Source organism: Dermacentor silvarum, chromosome 2 (genome assembly GCF_013339745.2).
Source record: "Dermacentor silvarum isolate Dsil-2018 chromosome 2, BIME_Dsil_1.4, whole genome shotgun sequence".
Taxonomy (NCBI): domain Eukaryota; kingdom Metazoa; phylum Arthropoda; class Arachnida; order Ixodida; family Ixodidae; genus Dermacentor; species Dermacentor silvarum.
In genome coordinates, this window is record NC_051155.1 from 15205959 (window position 1) to 15222756 (window position 16798).

General features: G+C 50.0%; 1 protein-coding gene across 5 annotated transcripts in view; it reads left to right on the plus strand.

The window, feature by feature from the left end:
* The window catches only part of LOC119441332 (RNA-binding motif, single-stranded-interacting protein 1-like), a 116773-nt gene that overhangs the window by 68393 nt on the left and 31582 nt on the right, over positions 1–16798 (plus strand). For all 5 annotated transcript variants that reach the window (XM_049661160.1, XM_049661158.1, XM_049661162.1 and 2 more), the window contains exon 5: positions 7839–7936. In XM_049661160.1, the coding sequence (XP_049517117.1) occupies positions 7839–7936 (98 nt within the window). The remainder of the gene's footprint in view (positions 1–7838; positions 7937–16798) is intronic.

Here is a 16798-nt window from a genome sequence, read left to right on the forward strand (position 1 = left end):
GTCTTGTGTTCGACGTCGACGTACATTGCCAGCATGTCGGCGATGGTCTTATTTAGGCGCTCGGTGAGGCCATTCGTCTGCGGGTGGTAGGCGGTGGTCCGGCGATGGCTTGTGTGGCTGTATCGCAGGATGGCTTGAGTTAGTTCTGCCGTAAAGGCAGTACCTCTGTCGGTGATGAGGACTTCTGGGGCACCGTGACGCAGGAGGATGTTGTCAACGAAGAATCGGGCTACCTCGGCAGCACTGCCTTTGGGCAAGGCTTTTGTTTCGGCGTAGCGGGTGAGGTAGTCCGTAGCTACGACGATCCATTTATTCCTGGACGTCGACGTCGGAAAAGGCCCCAGTAAGTCCATCCCAATCTGCTGGAACGGTCGGCGAGGTGGCTCGATCGGCTGTAGAAGTCCGGCTGGCCTTGTCGGCGGTGTTTTGCGTCGCTGACAGTCTCGGCATGTCCTTACGTAATGGGCGACGTCGGCAGAGAGGCGAGGCCAGTAGTATTTTTCTTGTATCCTCGCGAGCGTGCGGGAAAAACCGAGGTGTCCAGCCGTTGGATCGTCATGGAGAGCTTGCAGAACCTCTGGACGCAATGCTGAGGGCACCACGAGGAGGTAGTTGGCTCGGAGAGGCGAGAAGTTCTTCTTTAGGAGAATGTCGTTTTGCAAGAAAAACGACGCCAATCCTCGCCTGAACACCTTCGGCACAGTGACGGTCTTGCCTTCCAGGTAGTCTACAAGGTTCCTTAGTTCCGGGTCGGCTCGCTGTTGTTCGGCGAATTCGTCGGCACTGATGGGTCCCAAGAAAGTGTCGTCATCCTGGTCATCCTGTGGCGGCGGTTCGACGGGGGCGCGAGACAAGCAGTCGGCGCCAGAGTGCTTTCGCCCGGACTTGTAAACGACGGTGATGTCGAATGCTTGAAGTCTCAGACTCCATCGTGCGAGGCGACCTGAAGGATCCTTCAAGTTAGCTAGCCAACACAAGGCGTGGTGGTCGCTTACAACTTTAAAGGGCCTGCCATAGAGGTAGGGGCGAAACTTTGATGTAGCCCAGATGATGGCGAGGCACTCCTTTTCTGTTGTGGAATAATTTGCTTCCGCCTTCGATAGCGACCGGCTAGCGTAACTTACAACCCTTTCTAGTCCGTCAGTCCTCTGCACAAGCACGGCGCCGAGTCCTACGCTGCTTGCGTCGGTGTGAACTTCGGTATCGGCATTTTCGTCGAAATGCGCAAGTATTGGCGGCGATTGCAGGCGTCGCTTCAGTTCTTCAAATGCTTCGACTTGCGGCGTCTCCCACTTGAACTCGACGTCGGCCTTCGTGAGATACGTCAGTGGCTCAGCGATCCGTGAAAAATTCTTGACGAAGCGCCTGTAATAGGCGCACAGTCCAAGAAATCTACGCACTGCCTTCTTGTCAGTGGGCGGAGGAAAGTTGGAGATGGCCGCAGTTTTCTGAGGGTCGGGGCGCACTCCTGACTTGTTGATGACGTGGCCCAAAAACAAGAGCTCCTCATATGCGAAGCGGCACTTTTCTGGCTTCAACGTGAGTCCGGAGGTCTTGATTGCTTGAAGAACTGTTTCAAGGCGCCGGAGGTGTTCCTCGAAGCTTGAGGCAAACACAACGACGTCGTCCAAATAGACGAGGCAAGTCTGCCACTTCAAGCCTGCCAGCACTGTATCCATGACACGTTGGAAAGTGGCAGGCGCCGAGCAAAGACCAAACGGCATGACCTTGAACTCGAACAGTCCGTCTGGTGTTATAAACGCAGTCTTCTCCCGGTCCCTCTCGTCGACTTCGATTTGCCAGTAGCCGGTTTTGAGGTCCATCGACGAAAAATACTTTGCGTTGTAGAGTCGATCCAAGGCGTCGTCAATCCGTGGGAGGGGGTATACGTCCTTCTTCGTGATTTTGTTGAGGCGACGATAATCGACGCAGAAACGTAGGGTTCCATCCTTCTTCTTCACTAACACCACGGGGGACGCCCACGGACTCTTGGACGGCTGGATGATGTCATCGCGTAGCATTTCGTCGACTTGTTGCCTTATGGCCTCGCGTTCGCGCGCCTAAACTCGGTACGGGCTCTGACGGAGTGGCCGGACATTTTCGTCGGTTATGATGCGGTGCTTGGCGACAGGGGTTTGTCGAACTTTTGACGACGACGAGAAGCAGTCCTCGTATTGCAGGAGCAGAGCCTTTAGTTGTTCTTTCTTGTGCCTGGGAAGGTTCTGATTGACGTCGAAAGTTGGTTCAGGTACTATAGTCGTCGCTGCAGGTGCACTGGAATCCGTGAAGGCGAACGCACTGCTGGCTTGTACTATTTCGTCGATGTAGGCGACCGTGGTGCCTTTGTTAATGTGCTTGTATTCGGGGCTGAAGTTCGTGAGCATCACCCTTGCTTTCCCTGCACGTAGCTCAGCTATGCCTCTAGCGACGCAAATTTCACGGTCGAGCAGTAAGTGATGATCGCCCTCGATGACGCCCTCCATGTCTGTAGGCACTTCGGTACCGACGGAAATCATTACGCTGGAGCGAGGCGGAACGGTGACTTGTTCTTCAAGCACATTCAAGGCATGGTGACTTATGCTTGTATCCGGTGGTATCGCGTTATGCGTTGAAAGCGTTATCGACTTGGACCTTAAGTCGATGACTGCACCGTGTTGATTTAGAAAGTCCATGCCTAGGATGACATCCCTGGAGCAGTGCTGCAGGATTACGAAGCTCGCCGCGTAAGTGCGGTTGTTTACCGTGACTCGCGCTGTGCAGATTCCAGTCGGCGTTATTACGTGGCCTCCCGCTGTCCGGATATCGGGTCCTTGCCAGGCTGTTTTCACCTTCTTCAACTTGGCGGCGAACGGGCCACTGAAGACGGAATAGTCGGCTCCAGTGTCGACGAGAGCGGTGACGTTATGGCCATCGATGAGCACGTCTAGATCGGTAGAACGGCGTCTGGCGTTGCGGTTAATTCGTGGCGTCGGATCACGGCTGCGTCGGCTTGCTCTGCTGCTGCTACGTCGCGTCGGAAGGTCTTCTTTCGGCGGCGAAGTGCTGTCAAGGCTGTTGCTAGGCGGCGTGCTGATATCTCGTCGTGATGAATCGCGAATCGTCGTCGTCGGCGGCGTCGGAGGATCTTCGGCATTGCGTCGTACAGCAACCGCACCTCCATCGGTTGCTGCCTTTAGTTTCCCGGGTAAGGGCTGGGAGATCGGCCCCGGGTGGGACCGTTGTACTGACGGCGATGCGGCGAGATGTAGCGGCCTGGTGACGGCGAGCGTGAGGATCGTCGTGGTTGCCACTGGGCTCCGGCGAGGTAGTCGGCGATGTCGCGCGGTCGTTCACCTCGATCGGGACGCGGCGCGTTGACGGGGAACCCTCGTAGGCCCATTTCGCGGTATGGGCATCGGCGGTAGACATGGCCGGCTTCCCCGCAGTGATAGCAGAGCGGGCGGTGGTCGGGGGCGCGCCAAATGTCCGTTTTTCTCGGGTAGCTGCGCTGGGCGACGGGCGGGCGTGCTGGCTGCGGCGGCGGCGCTGGGCGACGGAATTGCGGCGTTACGGGGCCCTAGCGCGAGCGCGGAGGGGGGGCCTTGACGACGGGCGACGGCGGCGTATGTCATCGCTTCCGGCTGGGGTTGCGGCGATTCGGGAAGTCCCAGCGATTGCTGGATTTCCTCCCGCACGATATCGGCGATGGAAGCAACTTGAGGCTGCGACGACGGTAGCAACTTCCGCAGCTCTTCGCGTACTATCGCCCTGATGGTGTCTCGTAGGTCGTCGGAAAGTCCTTGGACTTCGGCGTAGTGTGGCGTCGAACGGCGATTGTATTGCCGGTTGCGCATGTCCAGTGCTTTCTCGATCGTCGTAGCCTCCGAGAGAAAGTCTTGGACTGTTGTTGGTGGATTCCGTACCAGTCCGGCGAATAGCTCCTGCTTAACTCCCCGCATGAGCAAGCGAACTTTCTTGTCTTCGGGCATAGCTGGATCGGCGTGCCGGAACAATCGAGTCATTTCTTCAGTGTACATACCGATGCTCTCATTCGAGAGCTGTACACGGTTTTCCAGCAAGGCTGCAGCTCTTTCTTTACGGACGACGCTCGTGAAGGTGTCCAGGAAGGCGGCTCGGAAGAGGTCCCAGGTTGTTAGTGAACGTTCCCTATTCTCGAACCAGGTTCTGGCGCCGTCTTCAAGAGAGAAGTAAACATGGCGCAGCTTTTCGTCGCAGTCCCACTTGTTGAACGTAGCGACCCGGTCGTATGCCTCCAGCCAGTCTTCGGCGTCTTCACATGGCGAACCGCGGAAAGTCGGCGGCTCCCTGGATTGTTGCATCACGACCGCAGATGTTGGCACAGGGGCTGTCACGGTAGCTGCTGCCGAGGTCATGACTTTTGTCCTCTTGGTCTTCTCAGGTAGGGGTTCGTACTGCGGTGGCAGGTTCAGTAGCCTGCGACTAGCTCGCTGGTCGGGGTAGGCGTCGACGTCTTCTAGACGGTGTGGGCTTGGCTCACGGCTGGACGGGGGGGTCCGGTACAAGGACATAAAAGCACCTCCACCAGATGTCACGTAGTAGTGACGATGAAGCACAGTCCTAAAACTGTGAATGACGAAACTGATTCTTTATTGGGCGAACCTGTGCCCACAAAAGCAAGTTACACTTGAAGCACAACGATAGCGGCGAACACAGTCGGCGATCGTCGAAATCTGATCAGCGGCGAAACGCGTCGGCTTTTATACCTGAGTCATCGAAGGTTCTAGATTAATCCCTGATGCCCGCGTGTCTTCCAGAAAGTTCTAGATAATTCGCGTCGGTCATGCAATCAGATAACATAAGCGTCGGTGAAAACAGGCAATGGAAAGAAGCATCGATAACGTTCTAGAAATTTCCGATACAGGCGCGTCCTGCGCCGAGCAATAACATTTAACATTTCTTAGCCGGTGGAAAGCGGCCACCGGTGAAAGATAAACATGTATACGTGTCAATATATATGAAAAAGGTATTTTCAAAAAATGAAAAAAAAAAAGAAAATTTTGCATTCTGGACTGTTTTTCATCCACTGAGCTTGACGTTTGCGTTGCTGAATTCCCCTTACATAAACAATGCTGAGACAGGGCGAAAAGTTTGCCTGCGTGAGTTCGCATCTGCTGCCATTACTGCACAGTGTATCCTGCCTGCACGACGATTGCAAAAGCCACAGAAGGCACTGTGAGTTGGTGCAGCATGCCACAATATGACGCCAGCGGCTTTGCATTCGCATCACCCACGATCGTGCTCCATACGCGTCCAGAGAAAAGAGAGAGATAGGAAAAAAGAAAGTGAAAAAGAAAAGCGAAGCGGCAGGTATCACCCGCCCTTTCTACAATCTCTCTCGATCTCCGGGAGCGCGGAAGCAGCCCAGAAGCAGTGGGACAACCCAGTTTGTAGTGCAAAGTTGTGTTGCTTGAGACGAAGCTGCAAGTTTTGCAAGACTCAAAGAAGTACGAGCTCGCGCAGTCGTCATTATCGACAATTCTGAAAACTGGGAGTGCTGCGATCATGACTGCTGGAACCACTGGCCATGCCGATCAACGGAAAAGGCGGGCTTTGTGCACCTGGACGTGTGGGATCTCAAATGTGCTCCCGGAGCAAAGGAACGATAGTTATGTAGTGCAGATAAATACAAGGGCATTCATTGCAACTTTCACACACTAATAGATCATGCCAATGGGCGCGACAGGATATCAAGTTACCCCATGCTGGACACGAACGCCTAATTGTTTCCGTGTACAGTCACGCAAACGGTGGCACGTTCGAGCAATCCTGTTCAAACACAGAGCTATCTTTCCATAGCCAAGATGGCCACGTTCCTGCTAGCAGTGCTGTTATAGCTGAGACTGGTGTTTTGAAACATTAGGGCAGTGTGGGGAGCACACAATGGCAGTAATAAATGTCACTGGCCCCCATGTTGATACTTCAACTACCATTCTAGCCTGAGGTACGCCATCTTAGTTGCATTGAAGAAGGTGTGTGGAGAATCGCACGTGCAGGTTTTGCATATCGTCTATTGATTCTGTTTTGCGGTAATTTTTTGCCTCTCAAAGCTTTGTCCCGTCAGAAGTCTTCGTGGCGGGCATAGTCCACCACAGTGCTGACCACCTACCATCACAATAAACTAGCTAGCGCAGAAATCTGAAGCTGACCAGCACCGATGATAATGAAAACAAAGCTGTGCACAAGACCACGCGGGCTAGAAAAATTGAATGTCACAAGTTGCTTTCTCATCACTCCAAGCTTCAGTTCCGGTTTCACAGGTTATCCGGACGACTCCCCATGGCCAAAAATGTGCCTTTGTTTTCTTTTTATTTCGGTGTATTTTCGAATACTGTCAACAGAAGGTCTCTCATGTTCCACTAAAAAAGTGCGCAAAAGAAATTTCTAACGAGTGCATTAACTCCACGTTAGGCTCCTTTGCCGCTCTACGGCCACATCTTGAAAACGGCATTTGTAGGCGCTTTTAACTAGAAATGTGTGCTCTGCCGGGTAAAAAAAGGTCATTTTCTTCTTTTCTATCACGCAAATAATAACCAAACTTGGTGAGGGACTTCTTTATAGTATAGGATTCCAGAACAAGCAAAATTATAAGTTAATATTTTTGTTGAAAATTTTGATTTTAGCCCTCTATCCTCTCCTAAAGAAGGGCCCTGAACCACTTTTTATCGAAGTAGAGAAAGGAATTTGAAGTTGAAGCAGGCTGTTTCAGAAATACTTTGCCACAAAAAGTGCTTCAATGCGTTCAGTAGAAGCGGAGTTATTGGCAATCAAACATGGCTTTCGCGGTAGTTGCGCTCCTTCTTCAATGCCTTGCACTGCTAAGGCTACGGCCGAGTGGGGCGTGCCCACAAGGCTCCGCCTTCTAAATGTCACTGTGGCACACAGTTCAAATTTGATTTTGGATGTTAACTTAGACGCACTGCGCGAGCTGCAGTGTGCTTAGCCAGTGGACTCGTGGCGGCACCTTGCGGCGGCCGTGGTATCTACGCTCCGTAGCGAACTTCAGCTACATGTATAGTGCGTGTGCGCAGCTTTTGCTGTATGCACGACAAGGCTTGAGCACGTCGTCGCACTCAAATGCTCCAGTGTGAACATGCCAAGTGGTGCGAACCGGCTTTGTCCTTCGCCAGCTTGACCGACGGAAAGTAGCCACATCGAACTTGCGCATTCTTGAAGTGCTATCAAATAGTCTGCCAAGGCGTGTAACCAGGAGCGGCCAGGAGTGAGCACGCGGCCGCAAACGTGCAGGTGATCTGACCAGGCTATCTTCTTGATTGACGTCCGCTATTAGCGAATAGGAGCCGCTTATGGGAATCCACTATGTGACGAAATAAGGCATCCAGAAGAGAGTAAGGAGCAGGCTTCGGTTGAAAAGAGAGCGTTTGAAAGAAAGGTGACTTTGCACTCCGCTTGTGAGCTCCACGCATCGTGCACGACTGCAAAGCTAGGCTGAAATGTTCGCAGCAGCGTACGCTATCCGCGGACAACATTTTTTCACCAAGCCCAAGGGGTGGAACATGGTTGACTAGAATATGGTAGGTTGCTGCAGTGTCAGCTTTGTGTGCTCTTTGGTTAAACTTTGCGTCACAAGATGTCGCTACCAACATTGTTGCTTCCACGCACCACTGGTTGCCGACACATTTCAGAGCACATCCACGGGCAGGTTTCCTGTCTGTTCTTTCTTTTCGCACTGAATCTTGAAAAGTGACCTCACTTGAGAAGTACTGCAGAATGCGTCTGTGAAATTCATTTGACCCTTTTTTCCCACTTGATGTTTGGTTTAGGCACAGCTGACTATTGTGTCTGTTTGTTTTGTACAGGGTCCAAGGAGCCGCTACTGGTTAAATTTGCAGACGGTGGCAACAAAAAGCGCACACTGTACAAGAACCATGAACATCGCATGTGGCGTGATGGAGAGGTGAGTGCTTGTCTTTTTGATGTTGGAAGCATTGGCTGTTATTGCGTGTGTCTCAGAGCTACTGGTGAGTTGTTGAGAAACCCGTTTTTTGACCATTAGATAACGCAGTGTTGTACAATGATGAGTCAAAGTGTGCACATATGTGAGACACATATGTGATGCACATATGCTGAGGGTGAGGACATGCTACTGGTGAAATGTGTGAGGCGTGGGGAAGAAAGTGTAAGTGTGAGCAAATAAATGTAGCACGTGTGAAGAATGACTGGAAACATTTAGCAGAAGAGACATGTGTCACACGGGCACCCATGAACTCATGGAGTGGGCGACACCCTAAAGGAATGTGCCCTCAAGGGAGCTGTGGTCATGTCAAGGCATGGCCACAGTGGAGAAAAACGCATGTGGCGTGCTGCCAGTGATAAAACGCTGCTGCTGCAGTGCGTCCACACCGACCAGCGGTGTGCCAACTCGGCAGTCACGTGACAGTATAGAAATCTCGCCTGCTCTTTTACTCTGCAGGTAGGGGCGAGATGTCGCGCACTCTTTCCTTCATATGCTGACAGCTCGGTGTTGTGTTCACATTTTTTGCCATTCATTCTTAATGCGAGTCATGCTAGATGATGATGACGACATTTTTGCCACTGGGACCATAATCATGCTGGTGTGCTGCGGGCTGGTGTGCTGTGGTGTTGCCGCGTTAAAATGACAAGAGGGAGGAGATCCTGGGTTTGGTCTTCCTTGTATTCCTTGTATTCAGGATCAGTCTTGTCATACAGAACCTTTATTGGCGTACTATCTCCAAAACTCTTTCAGTCAGGGCACCTCAGTTTGACTCATCATTGTGAAAGCAATCACAAACCAAACCATTCTAAACAAATGAGAACGAGACCACAAGCCAGCCAAAAACAGTTGGAATGAAAGCTGACACGAGCAGACACAAATGTGAAACGAGTGTCTGGCTGGTACAAGACACGAGTGCGAATCGAGCAGTTGGGCAGCTCCGCATGACACCTGTTTCCCTTGCTCACATCACTGTAGAGGCTGCGCTCATTAGTCGCCTCTGTCTGTAGTCGGCAGTGGTGCACATGCCAGGGGCCCATTAGGCACAGTCTAGTTTACGTACACGTACAAAAATTTCACCACTAATTATGCCTAAAGCTATACTGCCTAAAGTAATCGAGAGTCCATTGGAAGCCCATCTGACAAAAGGAAAGACATGACAAAAGAAAAACGTTCACCGACCAAATACAGTAAAACTTCAAAAGGCAAGATGTTTTGGCTTCCATGGGGTAGCCCTGTTCACAATGGGGGTAAATGTAGCAGTGCCTGTTTAAGTAGGTTTTAGCATGTGACGCAAGCAGCGCGCCTAAGACTGGGGGAGGATTCCTATGTTTTGACCTCAAGATGCTCCTCAGTTTTTGCCTGGTCAACACCTACTTCTATTTTGATAAGAACATCTACAAGCAAGTCAACAGCACACCAACGGGTGCCTCTATCTTGATTACCGCTGTGAATCTGACAATGGAGGGGCTGGAAAGTTGCACACTTGCTTCTTTCAGCCCAACATGAAGAATTTTGCTGCGCTACGTTGATGATTGTTTTTACATGATCAAGCGCTGTGCTTTGTAAGCATTCATCACGCATATAAATCAAGTGGATTCAATTCAGTTCATGATGGAGGTGGACCAGAAACTACCTCTTTTGGATGTGCTGATATAAAGGAGCAATGGTGCGCTTTCTTTCAATGTTTTCAGAAAGAGTACACACACTGGCCGGTGCGTACTCTGATTTTTGTTGTTCTTGGTGTGATCGCTTGCTCTCTTTGTAACGCTTTCTAGGTGATCTTGGAAGCAAAGGCTGTGCAACTCAAAACTAGCCATGGAAAAACTGAGCTGTATAAAAACAGTACAAGCTGCACTTTATGAAGAAATGGGACACGCGGGAACAACGGTGATAAAATTTTTAAATTCAGTCGTTGACCAGTAATTTGAACTTGCTCGACTATTCGGACAATGTTGCAGCACTGCCCTGGCCCCATCAACTTAATGCTTAAATTTGACCGAAATTTGGGACACGTTACAGAGCGCTGTTCTATAATATGGACTCCTCCTGCAACACCGTATGCTAATATGGTCGTGGAGTCAAGCAAAAAGAATACTTTTGTTTTGATACAGTGCCCGCATGGTCGCCGGCCATGCTAAAACTATTGGACAAGCCAAGCCACTAGCTACTGTAAAGGCTGTTTGTCGTGCAAATAGTGCAACTTGCATGTGTCGAGCATTTGTTCCTTGTCATAAGGGGGCAGCTGGGCTTTTGAGGCGAAATAGTGACAAAGAAATCGATTTGTTAAAAATACAATCTTTGAAATGTGTAACCATGATTCTACTTGTTCACCAGTTTCTCACTCAGCAATTGTGTATAAAGCATTAAAAATAGTTGCATGAGTGGAATTCGCGCATAGTCTGCCACCTAAAATAGTATTATTTCGGCAACACGCCGAATTTGTCTTGCGGCTCTGATCGCAGCCATTTTGTTCTCGTTTGAAAGAGCAATGCTCCGACTTCAAATTCCCGTCACCGCCGCCATCTCTGTCTGCCCGTCAGCTGTACAGAGAAAACTGCGCAAGAGGCGAAATGCGAAATCGTATTGGCCACTGCTTGCACATGACTGTGCTGCGCCCTCCAATTGGTCAGGCTGGCTGGTGTCGTCTGCTAGACCTGGCCAGACATGTTTGCGGCAGTCCACGACGTGTGCGGGACACCATATTGGGCAAGCCACAGTCAGCAGATAAGTGCATTGTGATGTCTGGATCATCTCGTGTGCGACACAAATACGGAAAAGAAGGAGTCGGAGGCAGATAACTTCAGGAAGCAACGAACATCGCTGGAACACAGCGAGGACAACAAAAATTGCATGCCAAGTGTCGAAGTCGGCGACATCATGCAGAACAAAGCCCCAGCAACGCCCCCAATACTTCTACTGGCAGTGCCTGTGTCCACCGCGATACAGTGATGCTGCAGTCATCGCATCTGCGTTGAAAATAAGATGAGGGCAAAGCAAAGGTTACGGGAGCTCGCGGCACATGGGGCGACGAAGCGCAAGTCAGACTTTTTAGGTGTTGCCACCGATGCAGAAGACTGCGCAGTTGATGAGACGCGCTTCACTATCGTCTTTATGGACGCTGTGAGAGTTGGAGTCGGGCATATCCTAAAGGGTAGCTGGCCCATGCTGTTGTCCGCCTCGTCCACGCTGAAGACGTTGTTGAAGTCAGGAACACGTTCTTATCGAGAACGAAGAGTATTGGGTTTATTTACACTGTTTACATCAGAAGTGTGAGAACGAGACGTTACGTCTCATCAGTCTAGCAAGACTGGGTCGAAGCACACCAGAGAACCGTCAAAAGTCCTCTTAAATGCCCTCTTGCCAAACTGCAGTTCCACCATCCTCTAATCGGAGCGTCGAGAGTCACCCCTCGATGAGAGGGGTGACTCTCGATTATGCGAGGGTGCGCATAATCCCCCGTCGCCTTCGTTTCCCGAACACCTTCGGAGAAGTGCCGTCGGGCACACACTGCTCACTCCCCCACAGAAAGAAGGGGATGCTCGTAGACAGGTGGCCTCGTGCCAGACTTGACGCGTCAGTTGTTCCTGGAATGGGCCAGCCATGGACGGGTTTGGAGAACGGCCTTGGTGGCCAGCTGGTCTGTCGAGCGGCCGTGAGAAAGCGTGGTAGGCCAGCCATGGACGGGTTTGGAGAACGGCCTTGGTGGCCAGCTGGTCTGTCGAGCGGCCGTGAGAAAGCGTGGTAGGCCAGCCATGGACGGGTTTGGAGAACGGCCTTGGTGGCCAGCTGGTCTGTCGAGCGGCCGTGAGAAAGCGTGGTAGGCCAGCCATGGACGGGTTTGGAGAACGGCCTTGGTGGCCAGCTGGTCTGTCGAGCGGCCGTGAGAAAGCGTGGTAGGCCAGCCATGGACGGGTTTGGAGAACGGCCTTGGTGGCCAGCTGGTCTGTCGAGCGGCCGTGAGAAAGCGTGGTAGGCCAGCCATGGACGGGTTTGGAGAATGGCCGTGGTGGCCAGCTGGTCTGTCGAGCGGCTGTGAGAAAGCGTCGTAGTAGTGGACCTTTTCTAAGAGTCTCCTCTTCCTATTGTCGTGGTCGGCGCCCGGGCGACACGTATTCCTTGAGAGGTGTATAGGCCTGGTGTCGCCGCTGATCTTTCCCGGCGGGACGTTTCTCAGCCTCCCGAAGCGATTCGTCACAGGCGATCAGAATATCCTTCAAGCACGCTGCCCCGCTGGTCGCCGAACGTAACAACGCGTTGAATGAGCTTATGGAATTCGGCCAGTGCAAAGATTGCGGCGACGATGTTGCTATCATAAAAGTAAGCGCAAATATGGCTTTGCCGTGAAGCCTTCACTTTCTTGTGGTAATTGGGGTGATTTGTTGGCGGCATGTAGCTCACTGCGTGTAAGTGGCGGCGCGAAAAATAACCTTTTGTTTCAAATGTTTTGGCTGCATGTTCCATGCAGAGTACGGGAAACCGGCAGGCGGCCCTTAACGTTTTTACAGCCATGACCGTCTCTCATCGTGGTCTGTGCGAGAAAACGCAGCAAAATTATGCGAAGAAGCTTAGGCCTGCGGCAATGCGTGCCGCCGAAAAGGTCACCACCGAGAGCCCGAAGTCAGTCCGACAGCTCTATGAGGAACTTCATATAGGAAATGCTGGCAACATCACGGTGTCATTTGACGGTTCGGGGATGATGCGTGGAAATTCATTACACATTGGTGTAGGAGTCATCAAATTTTTACATGTCTCACAGTCGATTTTGTTGTACTTGGCAATTTTTGTGCTGGTTGTGAGCAAGGCCTAAAGTTGGATAACCCTGCCTACCAACTTGGAGGACATATGCTAGAAAAACATTGACAAGTGAGATGCAAGTCCAGGCAGCCTTTTCGAAAGTTCAATAGAAAAAAATGGCCTGCGGTAATGCTCTGCAACAGGGATAGCCACACATTTCCTAACTTTGCACGAAGGACTGCATCAAAGTTGAAAAAGGGAGACTGCATGAACGGACACCCGAAAATGCAGGGGCACAGCCCTGCGCAATTGAATTTCAAAACATAAAAGAACTGCTGGAGATAGCCTTGGTGGCAAGGGGAAGCTGACTGCAGACCTTGTCACCAAACTAAGTTACTATTGTGGTGGGGCCCTAAAATCCCATTAAAGGGACGTAGAGGCAACACAGAAGGCAGTACTGGCCACCTTACTACCATATCACATCGAATACTAATACTGCTTCAAACCACAGCCTGTGCCCAACAGCTTGTGCTGCAAAATGTGGCTGCAGCAAGAAGAGCACCTGAACTGCCTCATTGCCGTAATTTGCCACCTCACGTGTGGATAGCTTATTAAGCATTGCCAGAGGGGCAAGGCCCAAAATAATAATGAGAGCTTGCACTCTATCGTATGGTCTCTAGCACCAAAGGAGAGGCACGCATCCCTTTTTGCCGTTGAAGCTGCAGTGGCCAAGGCAGTGAGGATGTTCAAGGCTGGCAATGCAAGGACTTCCACAGCAACTTTGAAAGAGCTCACCTTGAACCCTAGTCCCACATGTTCCAAATGCACGGACGAGAAAGTCGAGCAGTGGGAAACAGATTCTGCTTGCAAACGTGCTGCAGCCTTCAAGGAATACTGAAGAAGCGCCATTTTGATGCGAATAAGCAATCAGACTATGTTCCTGGTGGCTATAAGCCATTTCCCTTTGTAAATATATACGTAACTGTCATTTTCCTTAATTAAAACCTGACTTGTTAGTTTTTTGAGATTTCCTTGAAATGAATTTCTTGACTTCTTGCAATCTGCAAGAGGTATCTGAACACCCGGAGCCGGTAGAACGAATTTTCTTATTGTAGCAGAAAGCTGAATGCATGATAAAAGCTTTAATTCAACTAGATTTCTGAATACTGGCTTAAAAATTTAATTATTTTGTTCTATTTCTTGCTAAGTTGTTCCCACATTACAAAAAGTAAAGTTTCATGTATTATTATGGCACTTATATTGACCACTTTTAAAAATTGCTTGCATTGTTGCAATCTTCTCTTCTTGGGCTATTGACCCACACATTAAAATTAAGTACAATAGAGACATGAAACAGTGGTATGTGATTTTCATGTGTGTGTAATTAACTCCGGTAATAATTGGTCTGTCCGATAAATGAAATAATTTTTGAAATCGCCATATAAGACTGAAGTATGCATAACCCCTTCAGGCGCGAATTAAATCTGGCAATAAAAAAAAAATAAATTTAACATCATTTTCGGCTCTCCATGCTTCCATAAAAGAGCCATGAAAAGATGGAAACATAAATTTGATTTTTTTTTTTTTTTTCATTGTTTTCCGTGGTGTCCACTTTGTGGACAGGCCTTAACCTGGAAAAAGTGTTGTACTGTTCGCTTAGCTAGGTAAGGGGGGCAAAACATTTTTCGTGCAATTTTTTCTTGATTTTCTAAACATTTGCAATCTACTTTGCGTGGTAAAGATGAAAGCAATGATTCTGAGCCGACAGGCTTAAGAACACGTGACATTTTCGGCAGAGAATTCAATTCGGCTCTTCGCGGCGCATCCCTCGCGGAGGTGACGCTGAGCATTTGGAGTGCGCATGTGCCAGCGATCGTAGCTCTCATACCTTCTAATGGCAGCGGGTGGAAGTGACTGCGGTGTGGCCTTCTTGACAACGGGCTTGCAGCTGTCATTCCTTGGCCTACCGCGCTTTTTGGAGCATTTTTGTTGTAAGTGATCAGGCTGCTCGCAATGTCTGCTTGGAACGCCACAATGTACATGGTGTTTCTCTGTAGGAGCTTCTCAGCGCTTGCGTTCCTGAGGTACTCTAACCAGCTGTTGCTCAGTGCAAAACACACAAGATGAGAAATCCACCATCATCCTTTCGTATGCGCCAACGGTGGCGCATACGGGCCACCGTATGCGCCAAGTCTTGCTCTGCGCATTCATCATCCGAGAGATCTGCATTGGATACTTCGCCATTTTGAATTTTTGCTAAAAGTTCGTCGACAGTCTGTTCATAGACCTTTCATCTTTCTACCGCATGCTTAGAAATGCCTAAAAAATTATTATTATTTTAGCCAAGGGGCATCTTTTGCTATACAAGGCGGCTTGGCTCGCTCGGAAAGGCGGCTTTGAGGTGCCCTGTCCACAAACGTAGATGTAACTTTCGGTAGTTGCGTAGGGCACTCTTGCACTTAGTACTCCAAGAAAAGATAGTATTTGACAATCACGAAAGATTGCTTTTTAGAAATAAATGGCTTTTGGGGGTTTTTAATAATGTTAATACCACGACAACAAATAAAAACGAAGAGCTACGTACGGCTCGCGCCATAGAAGCTTGAAGCCGCCATTTTCCCGCGCTTTCTGATAATTATTTCGAATGTCTTCAGGGCGATGGTGCCACTTGTCAAATACAGAAAGGAAACGTGCGTTCGCCCGCGCTTTTCAAATCACATTTTTCGATCTGTGTTTGGAACTGCGCGAATTTAAAGTTGGTGTTCACGTTTGTGGACACACGGCGCCTGAAGGGGATAATTTCATCAAGATTGGTTGAGAAACAAAAGAAAAATCGCTTTCCGAACCAGGCTGCCCCCTTAAATGTCTGTGCCAATGAGGGCAGTGATTACGTGCAGGAAGTACGAGACTTTTGAAAAGAAACTTGCAATCATTCAGTTTTTGGAGTGCGGTCGTTGGTCATTTGGTGCAGTAGCAAGCACGTTAGAAAGTATCACCCACGGGCAACGTGAAGTTGCCCCAAAATGACGCTGAGCACAACGTGTTGGTGACTGAATAATGGCGACCGAAATTTCGGACATTGTGCTAGTTCGCACTCGCATACCTGCCAACTCTCCTGATATGTCTGGGAGACTCCCGAACAATTTCGAACAATTCTCCTGCAGATACGGACATAACCATAACTCTCCTGAAAAGCTGCCCCAGCCCCACCGGAAAAGAAAGTGCAGTGCAGCTCAGCGCATTGTAATTGCCTCTATGCACTAGGTAGCTGAAGCTGAAGTCCAATTTACATTCAAGCCATTTATGTGTAGGCCCAACTCGGTTCACTTCAGATCTAGACATGCGTTGAATAATGGCCGCTTCCCTTAAATTAGGTTTGCCACCGTACAGACCGGTTATGCAGTGAAGCATATTAGGAGTGGAGTGTGGCTACTGTTGGGGGACATAATATGTGTTCCTTAATTATACATGCGTGCATGTTCTATCTACAGGCACAATATGAGCACCGAGAGGTCTAAAAACTAGTGGCAGCCTGTGGGGTCTCACATGTGCTCTTTGGACAAAGGAACGACAACACAGTAGTGCAAACAATAAAAAGGGCATTTATTGCACCTTTCATACACTAATGTCTGCTAGCCGAATTACTATCTATAGAACATTCACACGTGTGTTCTAACAATAATAAACATTCTAACAACACATGGGCGCACGACAAATCAAGGAAGTCCAACTCACCGTGACCAGATAGCGAGCGAATATGTTTGCCCCATGCTAGACACCCTCGCCTAGTCGTTCACGTCTATGGTCATACACACATTGGTGGGTTCGAACGATCCGTGTTTGTCCATTCCAGTGTTCTGCTCCTCGCCTCGCAAGACGGTCTCGTGAAGCGGGCCGGCGTACGCTCAAAGCGTCCGTGCACGCTGCTCGCCGACCCCACGCTGTTCGCCTTCTTCCTTTTGCGCCCAAGGTGGCGTTAGCAGCGCAACACTCGTGCCGTCTCTCGCAATACATCGCAACCACACCGACCTTTGCCGCCGTAAAGCCACGCGGCGACGCCGGATTACA